At 44.3% G+C, this 22580-nt stretch overlaps 2 protein-coding genes across 4 annotated transcripts; one reads left to right on the top strand and one right to left on the bottom strand.

Annotated features, from left to right (window-relative positions):
• The first annotated feature begins 1274 nt into the window (after positions 1-1274).
• On the top strand, positions 1275-8921 carry LOC123447730 (protein DETOXIFICATION 29-like). Its single transcript, XM_045124373.1, has 8 exons — positions 1275-1611; positions 6779-7320; positions 7427-7513; positions 7606-7662; positions 7777-8015; positions 8115-8233; positions 8370-8456; positions 8576-8921. The coding sequence occupies exons 1-8, from the start codon at positions 1414-1416 to the stop codon at positions 8672-8674; spliced, it is 1428 nt and encodes a 475-aa protein (XP_044980308.1). The 5' UTR covers positions 1275-1413; the 3' UTR covers positions 8675-8921.
• A 1324-nt stretch (positions 8922-10245) lies between these two features.
• Positions 10246-15916, bottom strand: LOC123447731 (protein DA1-related 1-like). 3 transcript variants are annotated; one of them, XM_045124376.1, is made up of 12 exons: positions 15625-15916; positions 14898-15019; positions 14225-14312; positions 13882-14035; positions 12366-12486; positions 12204-12287; positions 11983-12102; positions 11633-11845; positions 11504-11563; positions 11309-11427; positions 11096-11154; positions 10246-10983 (listed from the first exon to the last, which is right to left on the bottom strand). In XM_045124376.1, the coding sequence occupies exons 2-12, from the start codon at positions 14994-14996 to the stop codon at positions 10607-10609; spliced, it is 1494 nt and encodes a 497-aa protein (XP_044980311.1). In that variant the 5' UTR covers positions 14997-15019; positions 15625-15916; the 3' UTR covers positions 10246-10606. The 3 variants fall into 3 exon arrangements, with proteins under 3 accessions (XP_044980311.1, XP_044980309.1, XP_044980310.1); XM_045124374.1 differs by having other exon boundaries at positions 14721-15019; XM_045124375.1 differs by having other exon boundaries at positions 14721-15019; positions 15344-15916.
• Between the last annotated feature and the right edge of the window lie 6664 nt (positions 15917-22580).

Here is a 22580-nt window from a genome sequence, read left to right on the forward strand (position 1 = left end):
GATTTATTTAACAATGAATGCAATTAAAGTGCATCAAAGATCTATTAAAATGAGAAACTTTAACTTTATGAAATATCTTATATTTTTGAATACTTTTAAAATGATAATGGACTCAATAAAGACATCCAAAACAAAATGTTAGTTAGGTCCAACTTATAAGCACAACAACTTACATTCTCCGAATTTCATCGAGCTCCATGAAGTAATCGAAGTCATTCGAAATTAATGCAACTTTCCCATGATCACGATAGCGCGTGCCCCAAACTTCCGAGTTTAAATCCTCCTGCTAAGGCCCTGTTTGGAACCACTTAGATTGTATAATCCAGTTTTTATAATCTATTATGTTTCCAAACAGGACAGATTATGGTGTAGGTTATAAAAACTAGATGGACAGATTATTAAAAACTAATAATCTACTCTACCCCAGCTAAAATCAGATTATGAATTGCTAATGACCTATTACCCTTGTAAAGTTGGAGATAATTACATTCCTGTCACCGCCACCCTCCTCTTTTTAAAAACAAAATAGAAGGCACACAGGTCATTATGCGCTGTAAAGCCTGGATTACAGTTTATATAATCTGGCCTCCAAACATGCCCACCTAGATTATATTTATAAACCAGCAGATTATATAATCTATCTTCATAATCTAGATTATTATAATCTATTATGGTTCCAAACAGGGCCTAAGCATAAGCTATGATCAGCAAAGTCCAAAAGAAAATAAGAAACTCTCCTTTTTTTTCTACAACAAACATTGGTTAATTAGCGCGGTGTCAACTTTAAGAAACGCACCAAATATATAGGCTAGCGCATGCTATTCCGGGCAGCACCGGTTTCAAGTTTCCACCAATCTACCTACGCACTCCCCACCAAACACTGCAGGCTAGCAGCAGCTAGAACACGCTCGATGCTGCTATCGACACAAATCTTTTCCGCTAGCTGTTGAACACGCCGGTCATGATCCCATGATTGATGGGAATCCCCTGAAAATCAGAGCAAGTCAACAACACCGGTTGCCGTGTACCCACGTCCCATCCCAATCCACATCGCTCCACCCACAACCCGGACCGGAACCTGTGCTCCGTCAAACAATCGACGCATTAACAGCCGATCAATAGCTACTAAGTAAAGTAGGAGCGTAGCTAGCCACATCTGTGTGTGTATTGTGTACTCTCATGTGTGCAGACGCAGACGCGGTAGCATCGGCGGAGATAATAAAGCAGGCTTTGAAGGCATGGGCACGGAATATGCCCGGGCTCTGGAAGAAGCCTATAAATAACTCTGCGACTCCTCTCTCACATCCATCCGTCTTCCTCCTCTGCTCAACTCAAGAGCGCACGCCACAAAACACACTAGCTAGCTGGCCTGGCCTGATCTACCGGTGGCCGGACCGATCAGATTGTTTGTTGATGGGGAAGATGGTGGGCAAGAGCTGGCAGGAGTCGAGGCTGCTGTGGCACATCGCGTTCCCGGCCATCCTCACCGCCGTCTTCCAGTTCTCCATCGGCTTCGTCACCGTCGGCTTCGCGGGCCACATCGGCGAGGTCGAGCTCGCCGCCGTCACCGTCGTCCAGAACGTCATCGAGGGCTTCGCCTACGGCGTCCTGGTACGCACGCCCGCCGACCCCGCCCCGCGCCAACCCACTTGCACATATGCTAACGCGAAACCATTAACATTGCTGCTTTCATAGCTCATACTAGATGCTTCCATTCCATCTCTTGATTTGCACCGGTTAACCCGGCAAAATTCAGTCGCACGTACGGACGCAGCACGTCTAAGCACATGCCGTAACTCTTGATTAACTGGATTATCGATCATGTCTCGATCAATTCAGATCAGCTTTATAAGTAGTCAATTAGACTGCAGAATTTGCGAAGCACGTAGGTATACATTAAGAGGTCAGTACTCGTAATCAGGATGCATGAAGCGCAGCTAGCAGGTATATACAGCTGATTAATTAAGCTAGCGAGCAATGTGCCGTGGTAATGTAGGGTGGTTTGCACGTCCCCATCTTAGGTCAGCTCCCGTGCGTCGCAAAGTAACACCCGTGTTTGTTCCTTCCCTTGGAGTTGGAGACTTGGGTCAGCACTCAGCAGGACACCAGTAGAAACAAGGGTTTGATTGGTCTGGTCATGCGTATGACCTAAGGAATTATTAACAAAACATGCATGTCTCCCTGTGCGTGCTTGCTTAACCATAATAAAACTTGTAGTAATAAGAAGAAAAGCCTGCAATTGTGACGGATATTACGTACGTACCAGCTTACGCATGAAGAAGCTGGGGTTAGTAGTTAGTGATTGTTTAATTTTCAGTTTGCCTAGGGAGGCCGCATCGGGCTGGCTGGCTGGCTGGCCAACCATCGATCGATCAAGCTAAGGATTCGGTTGTGCAAACATGTGTACTCGCGTGCGCGTGCGCGTGTTTTCTAGCCCGGAATCGGGAAAAGCCAAGGGAAAGGGATCACATGCGGAAAAGCTTACCAATGGCACATGGTGAGCCATGCATGTGTGTCCGCACAGCTTTTTCTCAACAACACGATATGGATGCAGGCATTAATATAGATCGTGCATATATGCACTTATTTTTACGAACACATACTTATCCTACTATCCCTACAAGCATCTTTGAGAGACTAAACCTGCATATCATCATAAGATTGACGAAGTCATCACAAACACCTCGTAGTAGATCGAAACGTACGTATAAGTCTCTTACTATACGCACATAATAAAAAAACTCAAAATAAATTCAAAAATAATACTAACGGATTTAAACTTTAATAGGCTATGGACTCCGTTATCCTCGTAAGACCGCACACCTAGCTGGTAATTGTGCGCTGGCCGACACTGCACCGTGCAGGGGCATCCATGCATGCATGCATTTCCAGCAAAGAGCCGTGCTCTCTCTCTCTCTCTCTCTCTTTCTCTTTGAACACAAGAAAAGCGGCAAGGTTGCGTTAGAAAACAAGCCTGCCACGACCTGCAAAGTAAGAGTAAGCACAACCGTCCTCTGCAGATCTCCCTCGGATGTTTGGGCGAAGCTGCCGCGCGCACGTACGTGCGTGTCGTGCGTGCCCATCACTCGTCGTGCCGCTGCCGCCACACCCACACTCGATCGGGATTGACCGACGAACGAACCAACCAACGACAGGGACGACACGTCCATGGGAACCATTTTCTCTGACCTCCTGCTTGGGCGGGCCGCCGTTTTCTCGATCGTTCGGTGCACCGAGAAAGCAGGATGTGCGGTGGCGCTGTCGTTGGTGGATGGGCGGCCGTGGCGGCGCTTCGGCCCTCGGGGCCGATGTCGAGCCTGCCTCGTTGCTTCTAGTTGGTTTACGATGCGGTCCGTGGTGTACATGACAGCGTTGACATCGCACGGTGATGAAGGCTTTACATGCTTGTTCATGTCCGTCTGAGTTTTTGGGCTGCATGAGGCTAGCGGTGGTGGCGGCCTACGTGCAGCAGCACGGCGGCGGGGACTTTACGAGCCCCGGGACTTGACCGGCGCTCGGTCGGGCCTATCTAGTCTGGTGCGTCCCGACTGATGTGTCCGGTCGGCATACGCCTATGGCGGTGGAGGACGTCCTCCGGGTTGCTTTGTTGCTGTCGTCCTCCGGTTTTAATGCTTCGGTGTGCTCTCGTCGTCGTGTCCGGGCGGCGATCGTCTTGGACGGTGGAGGTGGTCCCCTCCTGCGTGGTTGTCCTCCTGTCGGACCTTGTCTTCGGGTGGTTCGCCTCAGACTGATTGGCCTTGCTATGTTGGTCATGGTGAGACCACGATGGTGACTGCAAGACCGTATGACGTTTGTTGGTGGATGACACGCTTGGTGGAGCGCCTCTGATTGTTCGGATGGTGGTGGTTAATTTGAAGGTCGGGAGAAATCATTGTCTTCTAACACCGATACGGTGACGTTTGAAAGTGTCGTCCTTCCTTCCTAAAGGGTGTCGGGTGTTCCTCCTCCTCACATTCCAGAAGTGTATGGAGGAAACCCTAGGACGTGTCCGGACAACAGTGTCGTCGTCGTCATTAATTTTCTTAAGATGTTGCTTGATATACGATAAATCAAGGTGTTTGGATCGTGGTGTGAATGTGGTTTCATGTTATACCATATGCGGTATATATATATATATATATATATATATATATATATATATATATATATATATATATATATATATATATATATATATATATATATATATATATATAACGGCTATATCGAGAAAGCAGGATGGAATAGATTCTCTTCTACACCCGGTTCGATCGGTGGACGAGAGCGTACTCGATCCATATGCCGCCGTCGGGGCAGTGCATGTACACATACGGCGCGTACACGTCGTTCGTTTTGGCACCCAAAGACCATGTCACTATTTAGGCGTGACAAAAATGACAATGATAGTGTGGACTATTTAAATTGATTTTTTTCTTTTTTTTCTTCGAGTTGGTCGATTAAATTGGTTATTGATGGATGTTCTATATACGTCCGCCTATTAATTATACCCTACGGTGAAAAAAACTATATCTTGTTTATTGCAACCAATACCAAGCATTCACTCACCTCTTCATCATGTGTATGAGCCGCTTTATTAAGCGTTTGGTATTTATTTATTTATCTATTCGCTTTCTGTTTCACCCTTTTTTATTCAAATATTGTTTAGTTTTAATATGTTGCTAATTTTTTATAGTAAGTAAATGTTTTAATATTTGTTATGCTATATATCGATATTTTCCCCTGAAAATGCAAATGTTTTCTTTAAAACATGGACATATATTTTAATTCTGTCAATATTTTCCCACACCCAATAATGCTTTCATAAACACACGTTTTTTGGATATTCACAAAAGAAGCTATATTAATAAAATAGTGGTATATTCCTCATGGATATTTTCTGTGATATTTTAATATGGAAAAAGCGGAAATTTCTAATGGAGCTCGAGCTTAGTGGGTGAATTTGAAAAAACAAAAATAAAAATAGGTAGGTTTTAAAACATCTATAAATATATACGCACATATCTATGGATCTAATTGTCTGTAAAGTTTCATGACAAAATACATTTTTAAGCGAGCTACACAAAAATAACAAAATAATGTATTTCTAGCACCACTTTAAAAGTATATATGATTTCTTATTTTACATCTCACATCAAAACGTATTCCATAATAAAATTTTACACACATCTTGTATACATCTATAAGTATTTGTGTATTTATATTCATAATTCCTTTAAAATATAAAAGGTAAAAGGAAAATTGAAAAACTCGGGCGAGAGCCACGAAGCCTCACTCATGAAAATGCAAGTATTAAAATACAACTCTGGTCAATCTTTTGCCATTGTGCCCCTCCATTTATCACTTCCATAGCTTCACCAAAGGCGGGCCAGGTGAATCTAGATCAACAGGAGAGGGTTGATTAAAGGCGATAATGCAAATGTTGGAGGGGAGGGTTAGAGTTTGAGATTTTAGTGTTAGGGTTCACCTTGGGTGACCTGTGGACTTTCGGCTCCATAGGAACAAAGACAGATCGTAACAACATGGTTATTGCTTACGCTTATGTGGGTAGACTGCACCGCGGATTGTATGAGGGCAATGCATCGATATGAGGGGTCAGGGCACAAAGGAAATGACAACGCCATAATTGTTCACCTGTAGATGAGTGGTTAACCAGGAGGCGCTCAATTGATGGCCAAATCCAATGACGCTAGCCCTCGGAAAAGTCGAGGATGGTGTGGAGCGCTGGTGTGGTGGAGAGTGAGAAAGTAAGAGTGAAGGAGAGTTGGGTTTTGGTGTTGAGAGAGATAAAGGGAAAATGAAGTTAAGTAATCTCTACCGTTGAACAAGGTTTAAACGGTAAAAGATAAGAAGTGCGTCATTTTTCAATGTAAATTAACTCCTACATAGCCTTCCCACAGAGTGTGTATACCCGCGTGACGGTGTTCTTCTTGGTAAGAGCATCTGGAACAGCTCCCCTTTTCCCAATGAAATCCTAGCACTAAAGGAGTTGGAAAAAAACAGCCCCAACTGCTCCCCTTTCCCTCATAAAAATTATTGGTGATAACAAAGAAACCATCTTCCCTTATTTGAAAGGGGGGGGGGGGGGGGGCTTCGCCTTTTCTCAACCCAATCCCCAATACTACCACATCATAAAATTGCCATAATGGGCGCCGGAATGTCATCGGACCCGTTGAAGCGATGTCGAACCGTTGTCAGAGCACCGCTGCCACCAATGGTGTGTTTGCCGCCGCTGCCAAATCTCATGCATAGACCGTTGGAATAGCCATCCGAGCACCGCCGCATCATCGCCTACCGATTGACAAGTGAATCCTCTGCATGTCAGGTTGATTATTGGAGAACTGTTTTTTTTTATAAAGAGTTTCTTTATTAACTCATAGCTAAGATGCACGCAGCCATAACATAAACACTCTAACAAAGAATATAAAAATGACAAAGTGGCAACAGTAAAGCCATATGAGACCAAAACTACGCCTGTGTGCTCACGAAGAAGGTGGTCCGATTCGAAAACTATTAGGGAACTGTTAAAGCGTCCTTCTCCAATAATTATAAAAGTGGTATCTACATTGCGGTAGTTTCTTGGTGAACCGTTGGAGATGCCCTAAAGGCTACCACGAGTCACCACCCTTTTTGCAAGTTATGAGATGAAGTTCATAATTGGATCGATCGGCGTTTGAATTTCGCTCCTTCCCGCGCACGCATGCGACGTTGCGAGTAAGAAGAACACGAGGTGACGCTACGGGGTTGCGTTTGCATGCAGCTCGGCATGGGCAGCGCGCTGGAGACGCTGTGCGGGCAGGCGGTGGGCGCGGGGCAGGTGGACATGCTGGGCATCTACATCCAGCGCTCCTGGATCATCTGCGGCGCCGCCGCGCTGGCGCTCGCGCCGACCTACGCCTTCACGGCGCCCATCCTCCGCGCGCTCCACCAGCCCGCCGCCGTCTCCGCCGTTGCCGGCCGGTTCGCGCGCTGGGTCGTGCCGCAGCTGTTCGCCTACGCCGCCAACTTCCCGCTGCAGAAGTTCTTCCAGGCGCAGAGCAAGGTCTGGGCCATGACCTTCATCTCCGGCGCCGGGCTCGCCCTCCACGTCGTGCTCAACTACGTCTTCGTCGCCCGCCTCGGCCACGGCCTCTTCGGCGCCGCCATGATCGGCAACGTCACCTGGTGTCTCATCATCGTCGCGCAGTTCGCCTACCTCGTCTCCGGCTGCTTCCCGGAGGCGTGGAAGGGGTTCTCGATGCTCGCCTTCAATAACCTCGCCGCCTTCGTCAGGCTCTCCCTTGCCTCCGCCGTCATGCTCTGGTTGGTAGATATATACACGAATTCAACTGAAATCAGCTGGCAGATTGCTTAAAATGTACTATCATTTTGAATTTATACATGCATGTGTGTGTTATGTGTTATGTAGCTTGGAGCTCTGGTACTACACTGCAGTGCTCATCCTTGTGGGCCTCCTGAAGAATGCTCAGCTCGAGGTTGACATCATGTCAGTCTGGTAAGCATATTTCCTCTGACAACCATATAACTGAACTTTTGTGTACATGTAAAGAAATGGTTCAGTGATTAAACGGTGTCTGAAATCTGCAGCATCAACTACCAGCTCTGGACCCTGATGGTTGCACTAGGCTTCAATGCAGCAGTGAGGTATAATACACGCAACAACACAAATGTAGCACTGCCAACACAAAACTGCAACTGTACAAAAGAAGAAGAAATCCATCAGTGATTGTGCTAATGCAAAAAATCTATGACATGCAGCGTTAGGGTGTCGAACGAGCTGGGCGCCAACAGGCCCAAGGCGGCCAGGTTCTCGGTGATCATGGCGGTGTCGACGTCCGCCGCCATCGGGGCGGTCTTCCTGGCCGTGTTCCTTGCCTGGAGGACCGAGCTGCCGCGCTTCTTCAGCGACAACGAGGAGGTGGTGAGCGAGGCCGCAAAGCTCGGCTACCTTCTTGCAGCAACCATCTTCCTCAACAGCATTCAGCCTGTGCTCTCAGGCACGTACCACTAACACTGATCAATTATATATATATATCAAACTAATACAATAATCCCAGTGGCAACTGGAACATCTGAACATCAAGTTCACTGTGCAGGTGTGGCGATAGGAGCAGGGTGGCAGGCGCTTGTTGCCTTCATAAACATTGGGTGCTACTACTTGGTTGGCATCCCGCTCGGAGTCCTCTTTGGCTTTAAGCTTAGATTTGGTGCATTGGTAAGGACAAAATCAGATCAACCTCTAAATATGGATGTAGATTTGTTTTCTGAGAAATAATTAAGATGTATGCATAATTATAAACGGGAAGTCGGATTATAACCTGCTCTGAATATACAACAATGCGTTTCTGCAGGGGATTTGGGTGGGCATGTCCATTGGCACGCTGCTGCAGACCGCTGTACTTCTCATAATTTGCTTCAGAACCAAGTGGGAGAAACAGGTGCTGTACAATTCTAACATCACCCGATCCGTTTATCATAGTTATTTCCCATAGATAATGGCTCGATCGTAGTTTGAGCAGGTCTTTATATAGAAAGTGTCTGAACTTTTAACATGCAGGCTATGTTGGCTGAAGAGAGGGTAAAGGAGTGGGGAGGAAGCAGTGAAACATTGCCGGCGGCGACCACAACGGTGACAAACGGTAGCATAGATAGATGAAGATGATCAGATGGTTCCCACATACAGATTGGACAATGCTATTTATATGTATTTCTCTCAAAAAAATCTATTTATATGTACATGGAAACACATATATGTAGATAGTTGTATAGAACTAGTTAACCTGTACAGACTGAGATTGATCCAATGTACCTCGGCTCGGCTTCGTCATTGGGGAAATAGGTCTTTTAGGATCTGTTTCGATCGGACAAATGAAATTCAACTACTAATTCCTGTTTTACGAGAACTAGAATTGGGTATCAATTTCAGTTCAGGTATATGGATGCCGCGAAACCGAATTAGTAGTGAAGTCAAATATAAGTTTTGTTTGGTTCAGCACTTTGAAGAATCGAGCATGCAAACACACTGATGTATTTATGAATGTACTGTTAAATATAACATGCTACAAGTAAACATAAATAAAATACAAGCATTATAGACATGTACCAAATAATATTGTTTGAGCATATAGTATTATTATATGAATACAGCATAAATATGAGGCACTATATTGTTCTTCTTATATTCATACAAGATGTTACAATAATGCATTATATATTTTCTACGAACAAATTTTTACAATGGATTGTGGTAGTATTCCCCCATTATATTTTATTGTATGTCCACATATATGTGCCTATTTTTTTCTTGTTAGTCAACCATATACTTTAAATATATAAGCATAAAATATATTCTGAATATATTTAAATTACTATTTGTACAACCTCTGTTACGAAGGAAAAAAAAAATCTCACATTGGCGGCTTGTTGTTCATTGTCAAATTCGGTATACAAACTAGGCGTGTGTATTGCCAAGTTGTAGCATAAGGGATGGTTGAAGCAAGCAATACTGTTCATGATCCGAAAACAGTCGCAATTCCAATGACACATTCTGCGGCAGATCTTGGAGAAGGGTCATATTGTGGAGTTGTCACAGTTCCAAGTTTGCACTTGAGACTTGAGAGCTCAGACTTTTGATCTAGCCAGACATGAGAAGCAGGGGCATCTGCTTGCTTTGTATAGCCAGCCATTTCCCTCTTTTTGTAAAAGAAAAATGCCATGTGTATCTTCTACTCCCTCCGTTCCTAAATATAAGTCTTTGTAGAGATTTCATTAGTGGACTACATACGGATGTATATAGACATATTTTAGAGTGTGCATTCAATCATTTTGTTCCGTATGTAGACATCTAGTGAAATCGCTTAAAAGACTTATATTTAGAAACGGAGGGAGTAGTAAATTTTGAAACCAGATTTCCTCACTCAATACTCAAACGTACACATTTTACATCCGGCCCTTAACATGTCCTCCCTCCGTCCGGAATTATTTGTCATACAAATGGATGTATCTAGACGTATATACATCCATTTCTTTTTATTTTGGTGACAAGTAATTCCGGACGGAGGGATGTAATCCATATTGAAATCTTTAAAATGACCTACGTTTAGGAACGGAGGAAATATTTAGTTTAGCTCAATCACCAATGTTGAAATATAGGCAAGACCAAAAAATGGAACCCCGTGGGCGCGCGCACACACACACGCAGAAAGGCATTGCTTTCGGACATCAAAATACATTCTTAACTTTCTTTTCATATATCAAATATCAATACTCTACATTGTGCACACAATCATAAAATGAGACTGGCCAGTTAAATATTTTCTCATGTTTGCTATCACCTTGGCAAATTTCATATCTAAAGCACAACAGAAAAGGTCCCTGCAACTTATGGTATATGGTGACTAAATCCTCAATTTTCTAGCTTCTATTTGCCATCTTGTGCGTATACCATTTTGTATGCCTAACTTTGAACCAAAAAGCCATCATAGGATATACCCCGTGCTCACAAACCATTTTGTATGCCTAACTTTGAACCAAAAAGCCATCATAGGATATACCCCCTGCTCACAAACCGAACATGCAAAACACTGCCTCAACTTGGAAAAGAACCTGATCGCTTGATATGATCAAGGGTACCTCTCAAGCCATAGCGTTCAACTGCTCGAATGCCAGCTCGGAACCCATCTCCATATATTGCAGAGGGGTCTGTTTCGATCTGGTGCTTGAAGAATTCTCCAAGTCTTTTCTCAAAGTCAGTCTTTTCACCCTTTTTCGTCGAGGAAGATGTCGAAGGAGTCACTGCTGCGTCTGCTGCTTCCGCTGCTACTGCTGCTTCTGCTGCTACTGCTGCTGCTTCAGATGTGGTTGCAATGCTACTACTTGAACCTGATACGATTTCAGACTCAAGCCAGAGATGAGCTAGGACTTGACAGATGCCTTCTTCAACCTCTGGACTAGGGATTCGGTATCCTATAAACAAAGAAAATATATCAATATACGTACATGCAGCAGTGTTTGATGGCACGAAAATAGAAGTATGCGTAAGATTCTGCAAAAGGAAAATAGACATGCACAATAGTACCTTTAAGTCGAAGGTATGCATGCATCATCTCGTGAGCTAGAATATAGCCTGTGAGCAGTCTGCAAGCAATTATTCAGTGGAAATCAAACATATGCACATTCGCAACAAAGGACTTCATAACAGGTTCGTACACTGGTTGCAGAATCAACATCAATCAAACACAAATATCAACTGTGCTCAGTTCGGAAAACGTATGAAGATAACTAAATTTACCTTGGCAAAGCATATAGTACAAGAATTGCAGTCACTTCACACCGCCGAACTAGTTTCTGTGGTCCTGTAGAAATGTCTATCATTTTGCTTCCTGGTCCAAGTATTGGCCGTCTCAATATCTGTATGGGGTATGTTATTTTACCACGAATTCTCTTAAGTATGAAGGTCACATACTAGAAAAGTTTAAGAACTTACCATTCTGACAATTTGCTCTTCTGATAGGCAGAGACCCCTGGTTTCAGGAAGGTGATGCCCCTAATCAAGCAGGTTAAAAAATTAGTTAGTCAACATACATTACAAAATGGTGAATATCATGTCACTTACCATTTTCTCTGCTTCCCTGGCTTCATTTAAACCTTGACGTTCAACCAAAAGCAAGGGGATCTGTTGTTCTACTTTCATGTTCAAACCCTCATAGAATTCCTGGATATCAATGTATACTGGTTGGCACTCGTTTGTGTCCATTATTGAAGTATACAGACACTCCAAGCAGAGCTTCCGGCCATCATCTAAAGTTATGTACTTGATATCCTTTGGCTGGGGTTGATGATAAGAAACGGAAGACACAAATTCATTAGACCAACCAAAAGTGAATATTTGCATTATGAATAGAAGCAGCTGTAACTGAAGTAAACTGTCAGTTAACTTCAGATTTGTATAGTCATAACCCTAACCTCCATTCGTTCACAACTACAACACCTAGGAGTACCGTCATTGTCATGTGAAGGACAATACTTCTGCATCCAGAAAGGATGGGCCCGGTATTCAATGAAACCATTTTTATTTGTTCGAATCTGGTCACAAAAATATAATCAGCGCATTTTAACAGATAATTAAAAATTAGGTACTGCTAAATACTCAAGCTCATGCATAAACTTGAAAAACCGATTCTTACAAAGTTCTTGCAAACATCACATTTTGGATGAAAGTGCTCCTTGTAGCAGGGACTATGGTATGGATGATCATCATGTACTGCAAACTTGCCAACAGAAAGGTTGACATTTATAATGTTATCACAAGTTAAGTATGTTAAATCAAATGTGCTAAGTTTTTGTACCTCGGAATCTGATATTGGCTCACTGCAAGTGGAACACCTGAAGCACTGAGGGTGCCAAACAGAATCCATACAACTGAGAAACTGTCCATGTCCAAGTGGAGCTTTACATCCAGCACAAACCCTACACGGGTCAATATGGTGCACCATATCTGTTAAAAGTATAAAACAGAGAAGCTCCTGGCAAAAACAAATGGAGACAGAACCCAATGATTCTACCATCTTATAATAGAGTAGAGTTCTGAGAACCCAAGGTTTCCACTATTTTATTTTACTCTACAGTAAGGGTACGAGAACTCGAGGAGACAATTGACTTCATATGGCAAGTATAAGAGTGTTACTTAACAATGGCAACATGCAAACAGAGAATTGTTTCACAACATAAAAGCAAGCGGGAGATAGAAGTCATCATGCAGTTAAATTTCGAAAAAAATGTATGACTACCAAAAGTATTTAGATTTGCCACATGTAACAACATTATTAGCTTTTTGCAGATTTTTTTTCATTTCTCTATTTATTTTATTTTATTTTTACTAACATGTACTTGGATATGAATGGTCAAAGGCCTGTATTGAGACCACATTGAGTGCCGGAAACAAGTAAAATACAATGGAGGTAACTAATATATAAGTACTTCTGGGACAATGCATATGTTTACCCATAATCAAGCCAACCAACAAGTCAGTGCATATGCTCCCAACACTAATCAAATGTTCCTAATCCGGGACAGTTCCACCATATAGCAGTCAACTGGATTACCTGCATCCACCTGCCTCCCCAAGTCTTTCCAAGCTTAAAATTTTACAACCCATACGCTTGGGAAAAAATATGAAACTATCCTGGTGGTATGTACCGCAATTCACAAGTAGGACTGTAGAAGGTCATTGTTACATGAACGATTTTGCAGTGGAGTACTAACTCATTTTGAAACATAATAGTGATCCCCGGTCCCAATCACGTCCTGATCTTGGACTGAGCCGTATGATTTAGATCAGCAGTTTCGATAAGGTTTCTGCTGTTTCTATATTGTATAAAGCAGGTTGCAGAGTATGAACCACATATTCACAAGCCAGATGAACAGAACGCCCTGGTATTCGTTGTCATCCCACAGAAATGTACCTACGTTCTCATATGCTATGAACCTGGTCATGAATCAATGGCCCAATGCTATTATATTACATGTCCTAAATTTTGCTTCATCCCCAAGTTGATGATACACGAGGTTAAACATCCAAAATCATATTCGTTCTCACCTTTTGTGAGATCAACAAGTTACAGCAATGGACGTAAATGAAGCATATCTCAACCAAATATATATGCATGTTTTTTTCCTCTAAAATTAAGTAGTTAGAAAAAAAATCAACACAGTAGATTGTTATTCACTGTTTCACACTAATGCAACATGTAATGCAAGTGCCACTCAGTGGTGTCAACAAAAGCAAAACAAACTTTTCCAAGTCCACAAGCTAAATTATCATGAAACTAGAGATGAATCATATTGCACCATTGTAACAAATACCTCAATCTACTTGATGGCAAGATATCTGGCAGTAGGCTAGTTGCTGGACTATCTGAGGGAACACCTCCCGCCGGAACTTTAGGATGTTTATCTTTCAGACTTTCTTGCAGAGCCCGTGCAAGCTCTTCATCTTCTTTTAAATGATCACCAGTATCTGGTTCATAAGTAAAAGAAAATGAAGAAACGTTTAAAATATACTTTCTATCAACTTTAGATATTTGGACATGCTCATTAACCTAGAACTGCTATTCCAAAATAAGAAACTTTAATGACACATGCAATCAGGTAAAAGAATCTCTAAACTAGAGATTAACAGAACTGGTTTAGATGGGATAATACAGACCAATGGCCTTTCCCTTCCTTTGACCTTCCTCTGATAAGGATAATGCAATAGCACGATCTATGTCTTCATTGTCACTGGCATGTGTACCCTACAGTATAATTGGGACAAAATTAGCAACAGCAAAGTAAATAAAGCAACAACCTGTGATGTTCATTTTATCTTGGAATCATGTACCACGTTGTGCCTCCTGATTTATATTAAAAATGCAGTGGCTCCTGAAAAATCAAGCAGAAATTGTTCGGTCGTTCACTATCTATACTTCTGTAGCATTCAAGCTTAAACTTCCCAGGATCGTATTATCCCACATGATTTGTCAAAAAGAAGAGCAATTTCAAATTCAGAGAGTAACGAGACAAGTGCATATTAAACGACAATATATGATTGTAAGAATTAAGATCCAAAGAATCACTATTCGCTTCTATGCATTTTTATGAATGTACATTTTACAGATAGTTATTTGCACCGAAGAAGAAAAAAGCAAAAAATTGGGCAGTACATATGGCGTAGCGTGCTGAGTTGTTGAATAGCCTTCACCAAAATTCCCGTCGTACTGTCCTCTTATAACTTTATTTACCGAACTTTTAACAACTTTGCTCAGCCAACCCATATATTTCTTTATTGGAGGATGAAGATCCATTTTGTCGATCCGATCGTGAAAATCTATTTTGTTCACCCGATGTTGACGATCCCTTGGAGGATGACGCTCCTTTGGAGGATGACGATCCTTTGGAGGATGGCGATCCCTTGGAGGATGACGATTCATTTTGTGCATCCGAAGGTGGAAGATCCTTGTGCCTGCAGAAAAAGGAAAAATCATGCAGAAATAAGGTAAGAGAGACCCACAGCTGAGTTTCTTGTTTGCATTATCAGACAACTTTGGGAGGAAGTTGAATTTAAGAGGCTCTAGGCCTGCGTCTCCATTAGTATCTCGTTTTGTTCATTTTCAGTATAGATTTCAGTAGTGGGTGCTAATGCTCTAGGAAACAAACAGTACAGTTGTTACTAAAATATGTGTGACTATTGCCCCAAATCTTGTTTCACACTGTACTTCACATGCCTAGAGCAACTAATTTCCCTTGAAAATGCGATTTTCAATTATCGAATTCGGAAAATACATACATAGGCAAAAGGCTGTGCCGTGTTCCTAGACAGTCGCCGCTCAAAGAATTTATCAAGAACTTGGAGCAAGCAATTAGGCGAGATCTGCTTTGGAATGGATCACCCCAGCCTCAGGTATAAAAAAAGGGGATAGTGATTCAGAATCCATCTGATCTGAGGGTGGACTCGACAAGATATTTTGGTGGAAATGTCAACGGCAGGCTCTCAGAGGGAGCAGATCATGAAAAAGAAGCCCCGGAACAGCACTGGAACTTGAGAAAGGGAAAGCCATGGCCTCTTACCTCTCAGGGAAGGAGAGGTGCGCGCCGGCGACCTTGGCTGGATTCAGCAGAGCACGGACGGGGCCGGAACTGCCTGCGCGTGGGATGCTATATGAAATGAATCACAAGGAACTTCCGGCCACACCGCGTGTCCGGTCTTGGCGGCTATTCGTCGGCCGGAGAGGCGCGGCGGAGTGCTCCGGCGAGGGAGAGAAGGGAGGCGAAACGGACGGGAGGAGGGGGAGGAGGAGGAGGCGGGGAGAGCGTGACATGGACGGGGAAGCTGGAGGGCGAGTCAAGAAAGTAAAATGCGAATCTGGGGGTGGGGGTGGGGGGGTGGTGGTGGAGGCGAGCGACGGCTCTCGCCCCGCGCTAACAAACTCCCATCCGCCCACCGCTCCGCGTCGCGGTCGCGGCGACGTCAACCCCCCGACGGTACCGTGGGGGTGGGGTGGGGTGGTGGCGCAGGCGCGCAGCGGCGCCCCTCTCGAGCATTAACGTCGAACGTGCCGTGGGCGTGCTGGTGGAGGGAAATTGCGTGGAAACGGCGGTCCGGTCAATTAGTTCGATTTGGATGAACTGTAGCATCTACAACCGTGACTTGTAAATCCGGTCTCTCAAATGTTTGCGGACACGACCGATCAATGACCGAGCGTGTTCATCTCGAACTCTTACTTTTTCGTCCACGCAGCCGCATTTCTCATATGTTCACATTTGCACGTGATTGATAGAGAAAAAGAAAAAGAAGAGATTGAAAATAATTAAATAAAAAGTGGTTCGGGATGGGGTTGCATCCAACGTTACTGGCTGACCAGGTGTGTGAGGGGGCGTCCGCGAGCCCCCATATCATCCTCATATTTGAAATGGATATGAGAGATGTCGGTTAGTCCGGACGTTTGAAATGGATATGAAAGATCTTATTAGGTAGATTTTTTTGTGATCGGTTAATGACCGAGCGGGGTGCCCGAATGTTTGATGCAGGTTTAAGGGGTCCGGTTCTAGATGCTCTCACAAGGCTGAAACAGCATCTCGAGTCACTGGACTTGGCATGCATGTGCACTTTTAGTCGTAAAACCTTTAAGATTGTGATGCATCGATCACAAGCTCACAAATTGGGATCCGCGGTGCGCTGATCATGGAAGGTATCAGAACCTTCGTACGTGTTTTGTCATCCAACGCGGTTTTGTATCGGTTCGTCGACCTGTCACATGTGTTTTCTCATAAATCAGAAACAATCTAGGAGGCTTTACGGGGCTTTGGACTGTTGCAACGCCCGCGTGTGACAATCGTGAACTTGTTGGGGAATATCGCATGGAAAACAAAAAAAATCCTATGCTCACTAAGATCAATCTATGGAGATCAACAGCTACGAGAGGGAGAGTGCATCTACATACCCTTATCGATCGCTAAGCGGAAGCGTTGAGAAACGCGGTTGATGTAGTCAAACGTCTTCGTTATCCAATCACGGTCCGTGTCGCGATCCAATCATGGACATCCCGATAAAGTGTCAAACGGACAGCACCTCCACGTTCAACACACATATAGCTCGATGACGCCTTCACCTCCTCGATCCAGCGAGCGATGGTGAAATAGTAGCTGAGTTCTCCGGTAGCACAACGGCGTGACGGCGGCGGTGGTGGTGCGATCTCGACAGTGCTTCGCCAAGCACTACCACAAATTGTGACGGTGGACAAATACTATGAGAGAGAGAGGAGGGTTGCGCCGTGTGTTTCAGGTCGGGCTGCCCTCCCTCTCCTCTAGTATATATAGGGGGGGGAGGAGGAGGCCGGCGCCCTAGGGTTTCCCTAGGGTGGGGCGGCGTCCACCAATAGGTGGCTTCCCCCCCCCCCCCCAAGGAAGGAGGGGTGACGACCTCCTCTGGGGCAGCCCTCCTCCTTGTCCGCACATGCCTTAGGTGGGAGGGTCGGCCAGCCCACCAGGGGATGGTGCCTTACCCTCACATCATATGGGGCCCTACGAGGCAGGTGGACCCCCGGAACTCTTCCGGAACCTACAAAACAGGTAACCTTTCGAAACTTTGTCGGAACTCGAATACCAAGTTCCCATATAACAATATTTACTTCTGTACCATTCCAAAGCTCCTAGTAAAGTCTGAGATCTCATCTGGGACTCCGAACAACCTTCGATCACCAACACAATAACTCAACTATATTTATATCGTCACCAAACGTTAAGTGTGCATACCCTACGAATTCGAGAACTATGCAGACATGAGCGAAACATCTGTACGGTCAATGACCAATAGCGGACCTGGATGCCCACATTGGTTCCTACGTATTCTACGAAGATCTATATCGGTCGAACCACGATGTCAAGGATTCAGCTAATCCCTTATGCAGTTTCCTTTGTCCATCGGTATGTTACTTGCCCGATATTCGATCGTCGGTATCTCCGTACCTAGTTCAATCTCATTACCGGCAAGTCTCTTTACTCGTTCCGTAATACAAGATCCCGTGACTAACTCCTTAGTCACATTGCTTGCAAGCTTACTGTGATGTTGTATTACCGAGTGGACCCCGAGATACCTCTCCGTCACACGGAGTGACAAATCCCAGTCTTGATCCATGCCGACCCAACAGACACCCACGGAGATACCTGCAGAGCATCTTTATAATGACCCAGTTACATTGTGACGTTTGATACATACAAGGCATTCCTACGGTGTCAGGGAGTTGCATGATCGCATGGTCATAGGAACATATACATTGACATGTAGAAAGCAATATCAGTAAACTTGACACGATCAAACGATATGCTTATGGTTTGGGTCTTGTGCATCACGTCATTCTCCTAATGATGTGACCTCGTTATCAAATGACAATTCATGTCTATGGCTAGGAAACCTTAGCCATCTTTGATCAATGAGTTAGTCGAGTAGAGGCTCACTAGGGACACTTAGTTGTCTATGTATCCGCACATGTAATTGAATTTCTGATTAGTACAATTATAGCATGGATAATATATGATTATCATGAACAAGGAAATATAATAATAACCACTTTATTACTGACTCTAGCGCATATTTTCAACAGTCTCTCATGTCAGCCCAAGATGCGACCCTATCCTCAATTTGACACGGGGGCCTCGTCAAGGATAGAAGCGCATCTCATCGTGTCGCAAGAATGGATATTGTTACAAGTACATGTACTGAAAAGGAGATATATATAAAGAATTGGCTTACACTCGCCACAAGCTACATCAGAGTCACATCAGTACATTACATAATCATCAAGAGTAAGAGCAGGGTCCGACTACGGACGAAAACAAACGAGAAAAATAAGAACGACGTCCATCCTTGCTATCCCAGGCTGCCGGCCTGGAACCCATCCTAGATCGAAGAAGAAGAAGAAGAAGAAGAAGAAGAAGAAGCAACTCCAAATGATCAATCAACGCGCTCGTGTCAAATAACCTTTACCTGTACCTGCAACTGGTGTCGTAGTAATCTGTGAGCCGCAGGGGGCTCAGCAATCTCATTTCCAAAGGTATCAAGACTAGCAAAGCTTAATGGGTGAGGTATGGTTAAGTGGTGAGGTTGCAGCAGCGACTAAGCATATATTTGGTGGCTAACTTACGAGTACCAGAAATAAGAGGGGGAAGATCTACGCATAGCGGACGTGAACTACAGATGATCAAATGAATGAACCTGAACACCTACTTACGTCAGACATAACCCCACCGTGTCCTCGATCGGAGAAGGAACTCACGAAAGAGACAGTCACGGTTACGCACACAGTTGGCATATTTTAATTAAATTAACTTCAAGTTATCTAGAACCAGTGTTAAACAAAGTTTCCACGTTGCCACATAACCGCGGGCACGACTTTCCGAAAGATTTAACCCTGCAGGGGTGCTCCAACTAGTCCATCACAAATTACCACAAGCCGCATAGAAACCCTCAATCACGAAGCTCGCGATCTCGTGGGATTCCCTAGTGGAAAACCTCAACTCTGAGATTACCCAAAGCATCACCGGAATCCCGATGCACAAGATATCTCGTCAAAGGTAAAACTAATCCAGCAAGGCCACCCGGTGTGTCGACGAACCCGATAGGAGCCGCGTATCTCGTTCTCAGGACACACCGTCTATGCAAAGTGGACGGTAGCCAAACCTCGAGTTGCCCCGAGGTGGCACCGCCGACTGCTAGGTGGGTGGACCAACACTCATGCGGAGCACTGGCCCGGGGGGTTGATTAAATTATCCTCAGGGTCCGGAAAGTCCCTATGCAATTTTATTAGGTGATTAGGCAAATGTAGTACCAAAGTTGGGCCTTGCCAGACCAGCTTTAATCTAAAACGAATTATCAAGGGGGTCCCCATAACAACCCCAATCGTGTTAGGAGCGCTCAATTATGGAACATAACACCGGTAGCCGGAAACTAAGGGGGCAAAGGTGGAACAAAACACCAGGCTAGAAAGGCCGAGCCTTCCACCTTTTACCAAGTATATAGGTGCATTAAATTAAATAGCAGTTAATAGGGTGGTATAACAAGGAACCCATGCTTTCACATGGAAGCAACTGCACCTGCAACTAGCAACGCTAACACAGGGTTAAGCAAGCAGTAATATAGCCAATCAGTGGTTTGCTAGGTTGAACAGGTTGAAGGTGATCATGGCATTGTTGAGAGGCTGATATTTAACATGTGGTAGGCAACGAGACATAATCGATAGCAGCGGTAAAACTAGCATGGCAATGATAGTAATGGTATCTGGGGAAATGATCATCTTGCCTGAGATCCCGCTTGGAAGAAGAATGCCTCCGTGAAGCAGACGAACCGACGTAGTCGAACGGGTCCTCACATCCGACACGCTTGCGGAACTCTATCGAGACGGAGCAAACCGGAAACACAAATCAACACACGGAATTCACCACACGATGCACAACACAAATGATGCAAGAACAACTGAATACATGCAAGTCACGGCATGACAAATCACACAATCAAACACTACACATTAAGTGAAGTTCAATATGCAACGGGTTGCATATTGACGAAACTCCACGTTAGTTATTTAGTTCTATTACGATTATTTACACGGCAATATTAATGTTGTCAAACATGCGAGAGGTGAAGCGGAAATTAAACTACCTATCTAGACATTTTAAATGAGGTCGGAAACGACATATAGCATCTCCGAGACGACCTCACATGTTAATTTACATTTCTGTCCAGATCTGAACTAATGCAGTTAATTAGTTGTTAAACAGCAAAACAAATAGGTTCTCGTGATTCTACACGTCAAGGCAAGCAACCTACACATAAAGAACATCTCCAACGGAGCTACGGATCAAAAGATACAAGCACCGCAAGATATGATGGCATGAATGCAAAAATGTGTGCAACGGCGGCTACGAGCACTTCAACACCTACAAACAGCAAAATAAAATGAAACTACACGAGATTCTAAGCAAGTTTCATGTAGGACACGATCAAAACGGAGCTACGGTTCACAAACTACGAACAAAACAAGAAATCTCTACAATCTGCCAAAAACAGCCACATAGCATATTCTATGCCTCACAACTTCGGCTACCCAACTCCGATAAGCTCAAGAAAGGCATGGCACGGAAGAGGGCAAGAAGCACTACTACAAACAACTAACAACAACTATCATGGCAGCAAGGAGCACTAGGAAAAGAAGACACAAAATGGCATCACACACACTATTCAGACTTAGTGAAAATAACACCTCCTGAAAGTGCAGTTTTCAGCCTGAAGACATATTGACAGAAGCAAAAACCCAAGCTACAGGTCTCCAAATGGCATGAAACTTAACAGCATGCTAGAGAAACATAAGGGGAACAACTAACTCCATTGGGCCAACCTCAAAAGAGCTAGAGATCACAAGATGCAAGCAAGACAAGACAGCAACAAAATATAACAGATTCCAGACTTAGAAATATTTCAGCTCCTCTAAAACAGCACTATTCCTAGCAACTAGAGAGCGAGCAAACAACACCTAAACATGCATTTCTATTGCAACCAAAAATAACAGGGACTAAACAAAACATCCAAGATCAAATCACTAGTTGACAACTAATTCAAACGAGGCACAGAATAAATCCTACGAATTAAACAAAAGGGCAACATAGCAAAATATCTCGCGAACTAACTTCCTCAAAAGCTAAAACTAATTGCACAAAAAAATCCATGGGATTTTTCTACCCCGGAAACATATAAAATATGTGGGGTTTGCAACACAAAATAAAGCCACACATTAATGCGGAAAATAACCCTAGACACGAAAAATAATCTAGCGGCAAACCCCTACACGCAAAAATACGAGTGACGGCACTAAAATACGTAGAAATATGGTCCCTAAAACATGGACATCTAATCTACGGTATACTGGCAGTCCGGACTTGCACGGAAAATAAATACGGGCTGTAACAAATTAGGACAACAAGTTAATCTATGCATACGGCACGCCAAACGACGCCAAATAAATATGCAAGTTTCTAATTCGTACTCTACGCGCGAAACTACCACAAAAGCATATATAAAACGCGTCGTTCCGACTTACGGTTTAGAAACTACGGACGTTCTAATATATACCTATTTTCTGGAATATAAACAATTCCGAAAAACAACCTAAAATACTAACGGGCCGTACATGGGCGCAAATTAACTATGCGGCGCTGGGGGCGAGGAAGTGGATCGCTCACCTTGGGGCGGGGCTCTCGGGCCGGCTGGGGAGCTGGGCCAGGCGAGGCGGGGCCGAGCCGGTTGCTAGGCCTGGCTCAGGCGCTAGGGGGAAGCTGAGGAGGCCGAGGTGGGCCGCGTCGCTGGGGAAGGCCCAGGACGGCAGCTCGGCCTGGAGCGAGGCCCTCGTCGTCCTCCCGTTGCCTGCTCGATCCCGAGCGTTGCGGGGGCGACGACGCCGGCTGTGCAGGCGGCCTGGAGCGGCACACCGACGCGGGGGAGGCGAGATCTGGCAACGGAGGCCGGCGAGCGGCGA

Source organism: Hordeum vulgare, chromosome 4H, assembly GCF_904849725.1.
Source record: "Hordeum vulgare subsp. vulgare chromosome 4H, MorexV3_pseudomolecules_assembly, whole genome shotgun sequence".
Classification (NCBI taxonomy): Eukaryota; Viridiplantae; Streptophyta; class Magnoliopsida; order Poales; family Poaceae; genus Hordeum; species Hordeum vulgare.

Excerpts from the sequence above, each read along its gene's own strand:
- LOC123447730 (XM_045124373.1), top strand. The coding sequence starts at position 1,414 with ATGGGGAAGATGGTGGGCAAGAGCTGGCAGGAGTCGAGGCTGCTGTGG. Across the intron at positions 7,663-7,776 it reads GGCTTCAATGCAGCAGTGAG|CGTTAGGGTGTCGAACGAGC; the intron begins GTATAATACACG and ends TATGACATGCAG. Across the intron at positions 8,457-8,575 it reads GAACCAAGTGGGAGAAACAG|GCTATGTTGGCTGAAGAGAG; the intron begins GTGCTGTACAAT and ends TTTAACATGCAG.
- LOC123447731 (XM_045124374.1), bottom strand. The coding sequence starts at position 14,996 with ATGCACAAAATGAATCGTCATCCTCCAAGGGATCGCCATCCTCCAAAG. Across the intron at positions 12,288-12,365 it reads AGCCAATATCAGATTCCGAG|TTTGCAGTACATGATGATCA; the intron begins GTACAAAAACTT and ends TCTGTTGGCAAG. Across the intron at positions 11,155-11,308 it reads GTACTATATGCTTTGCCAAG|ACTGCTCACAGGCTATATTC; the intron begins GTAAATTTAGTT and ends AATTGCTTGCAG.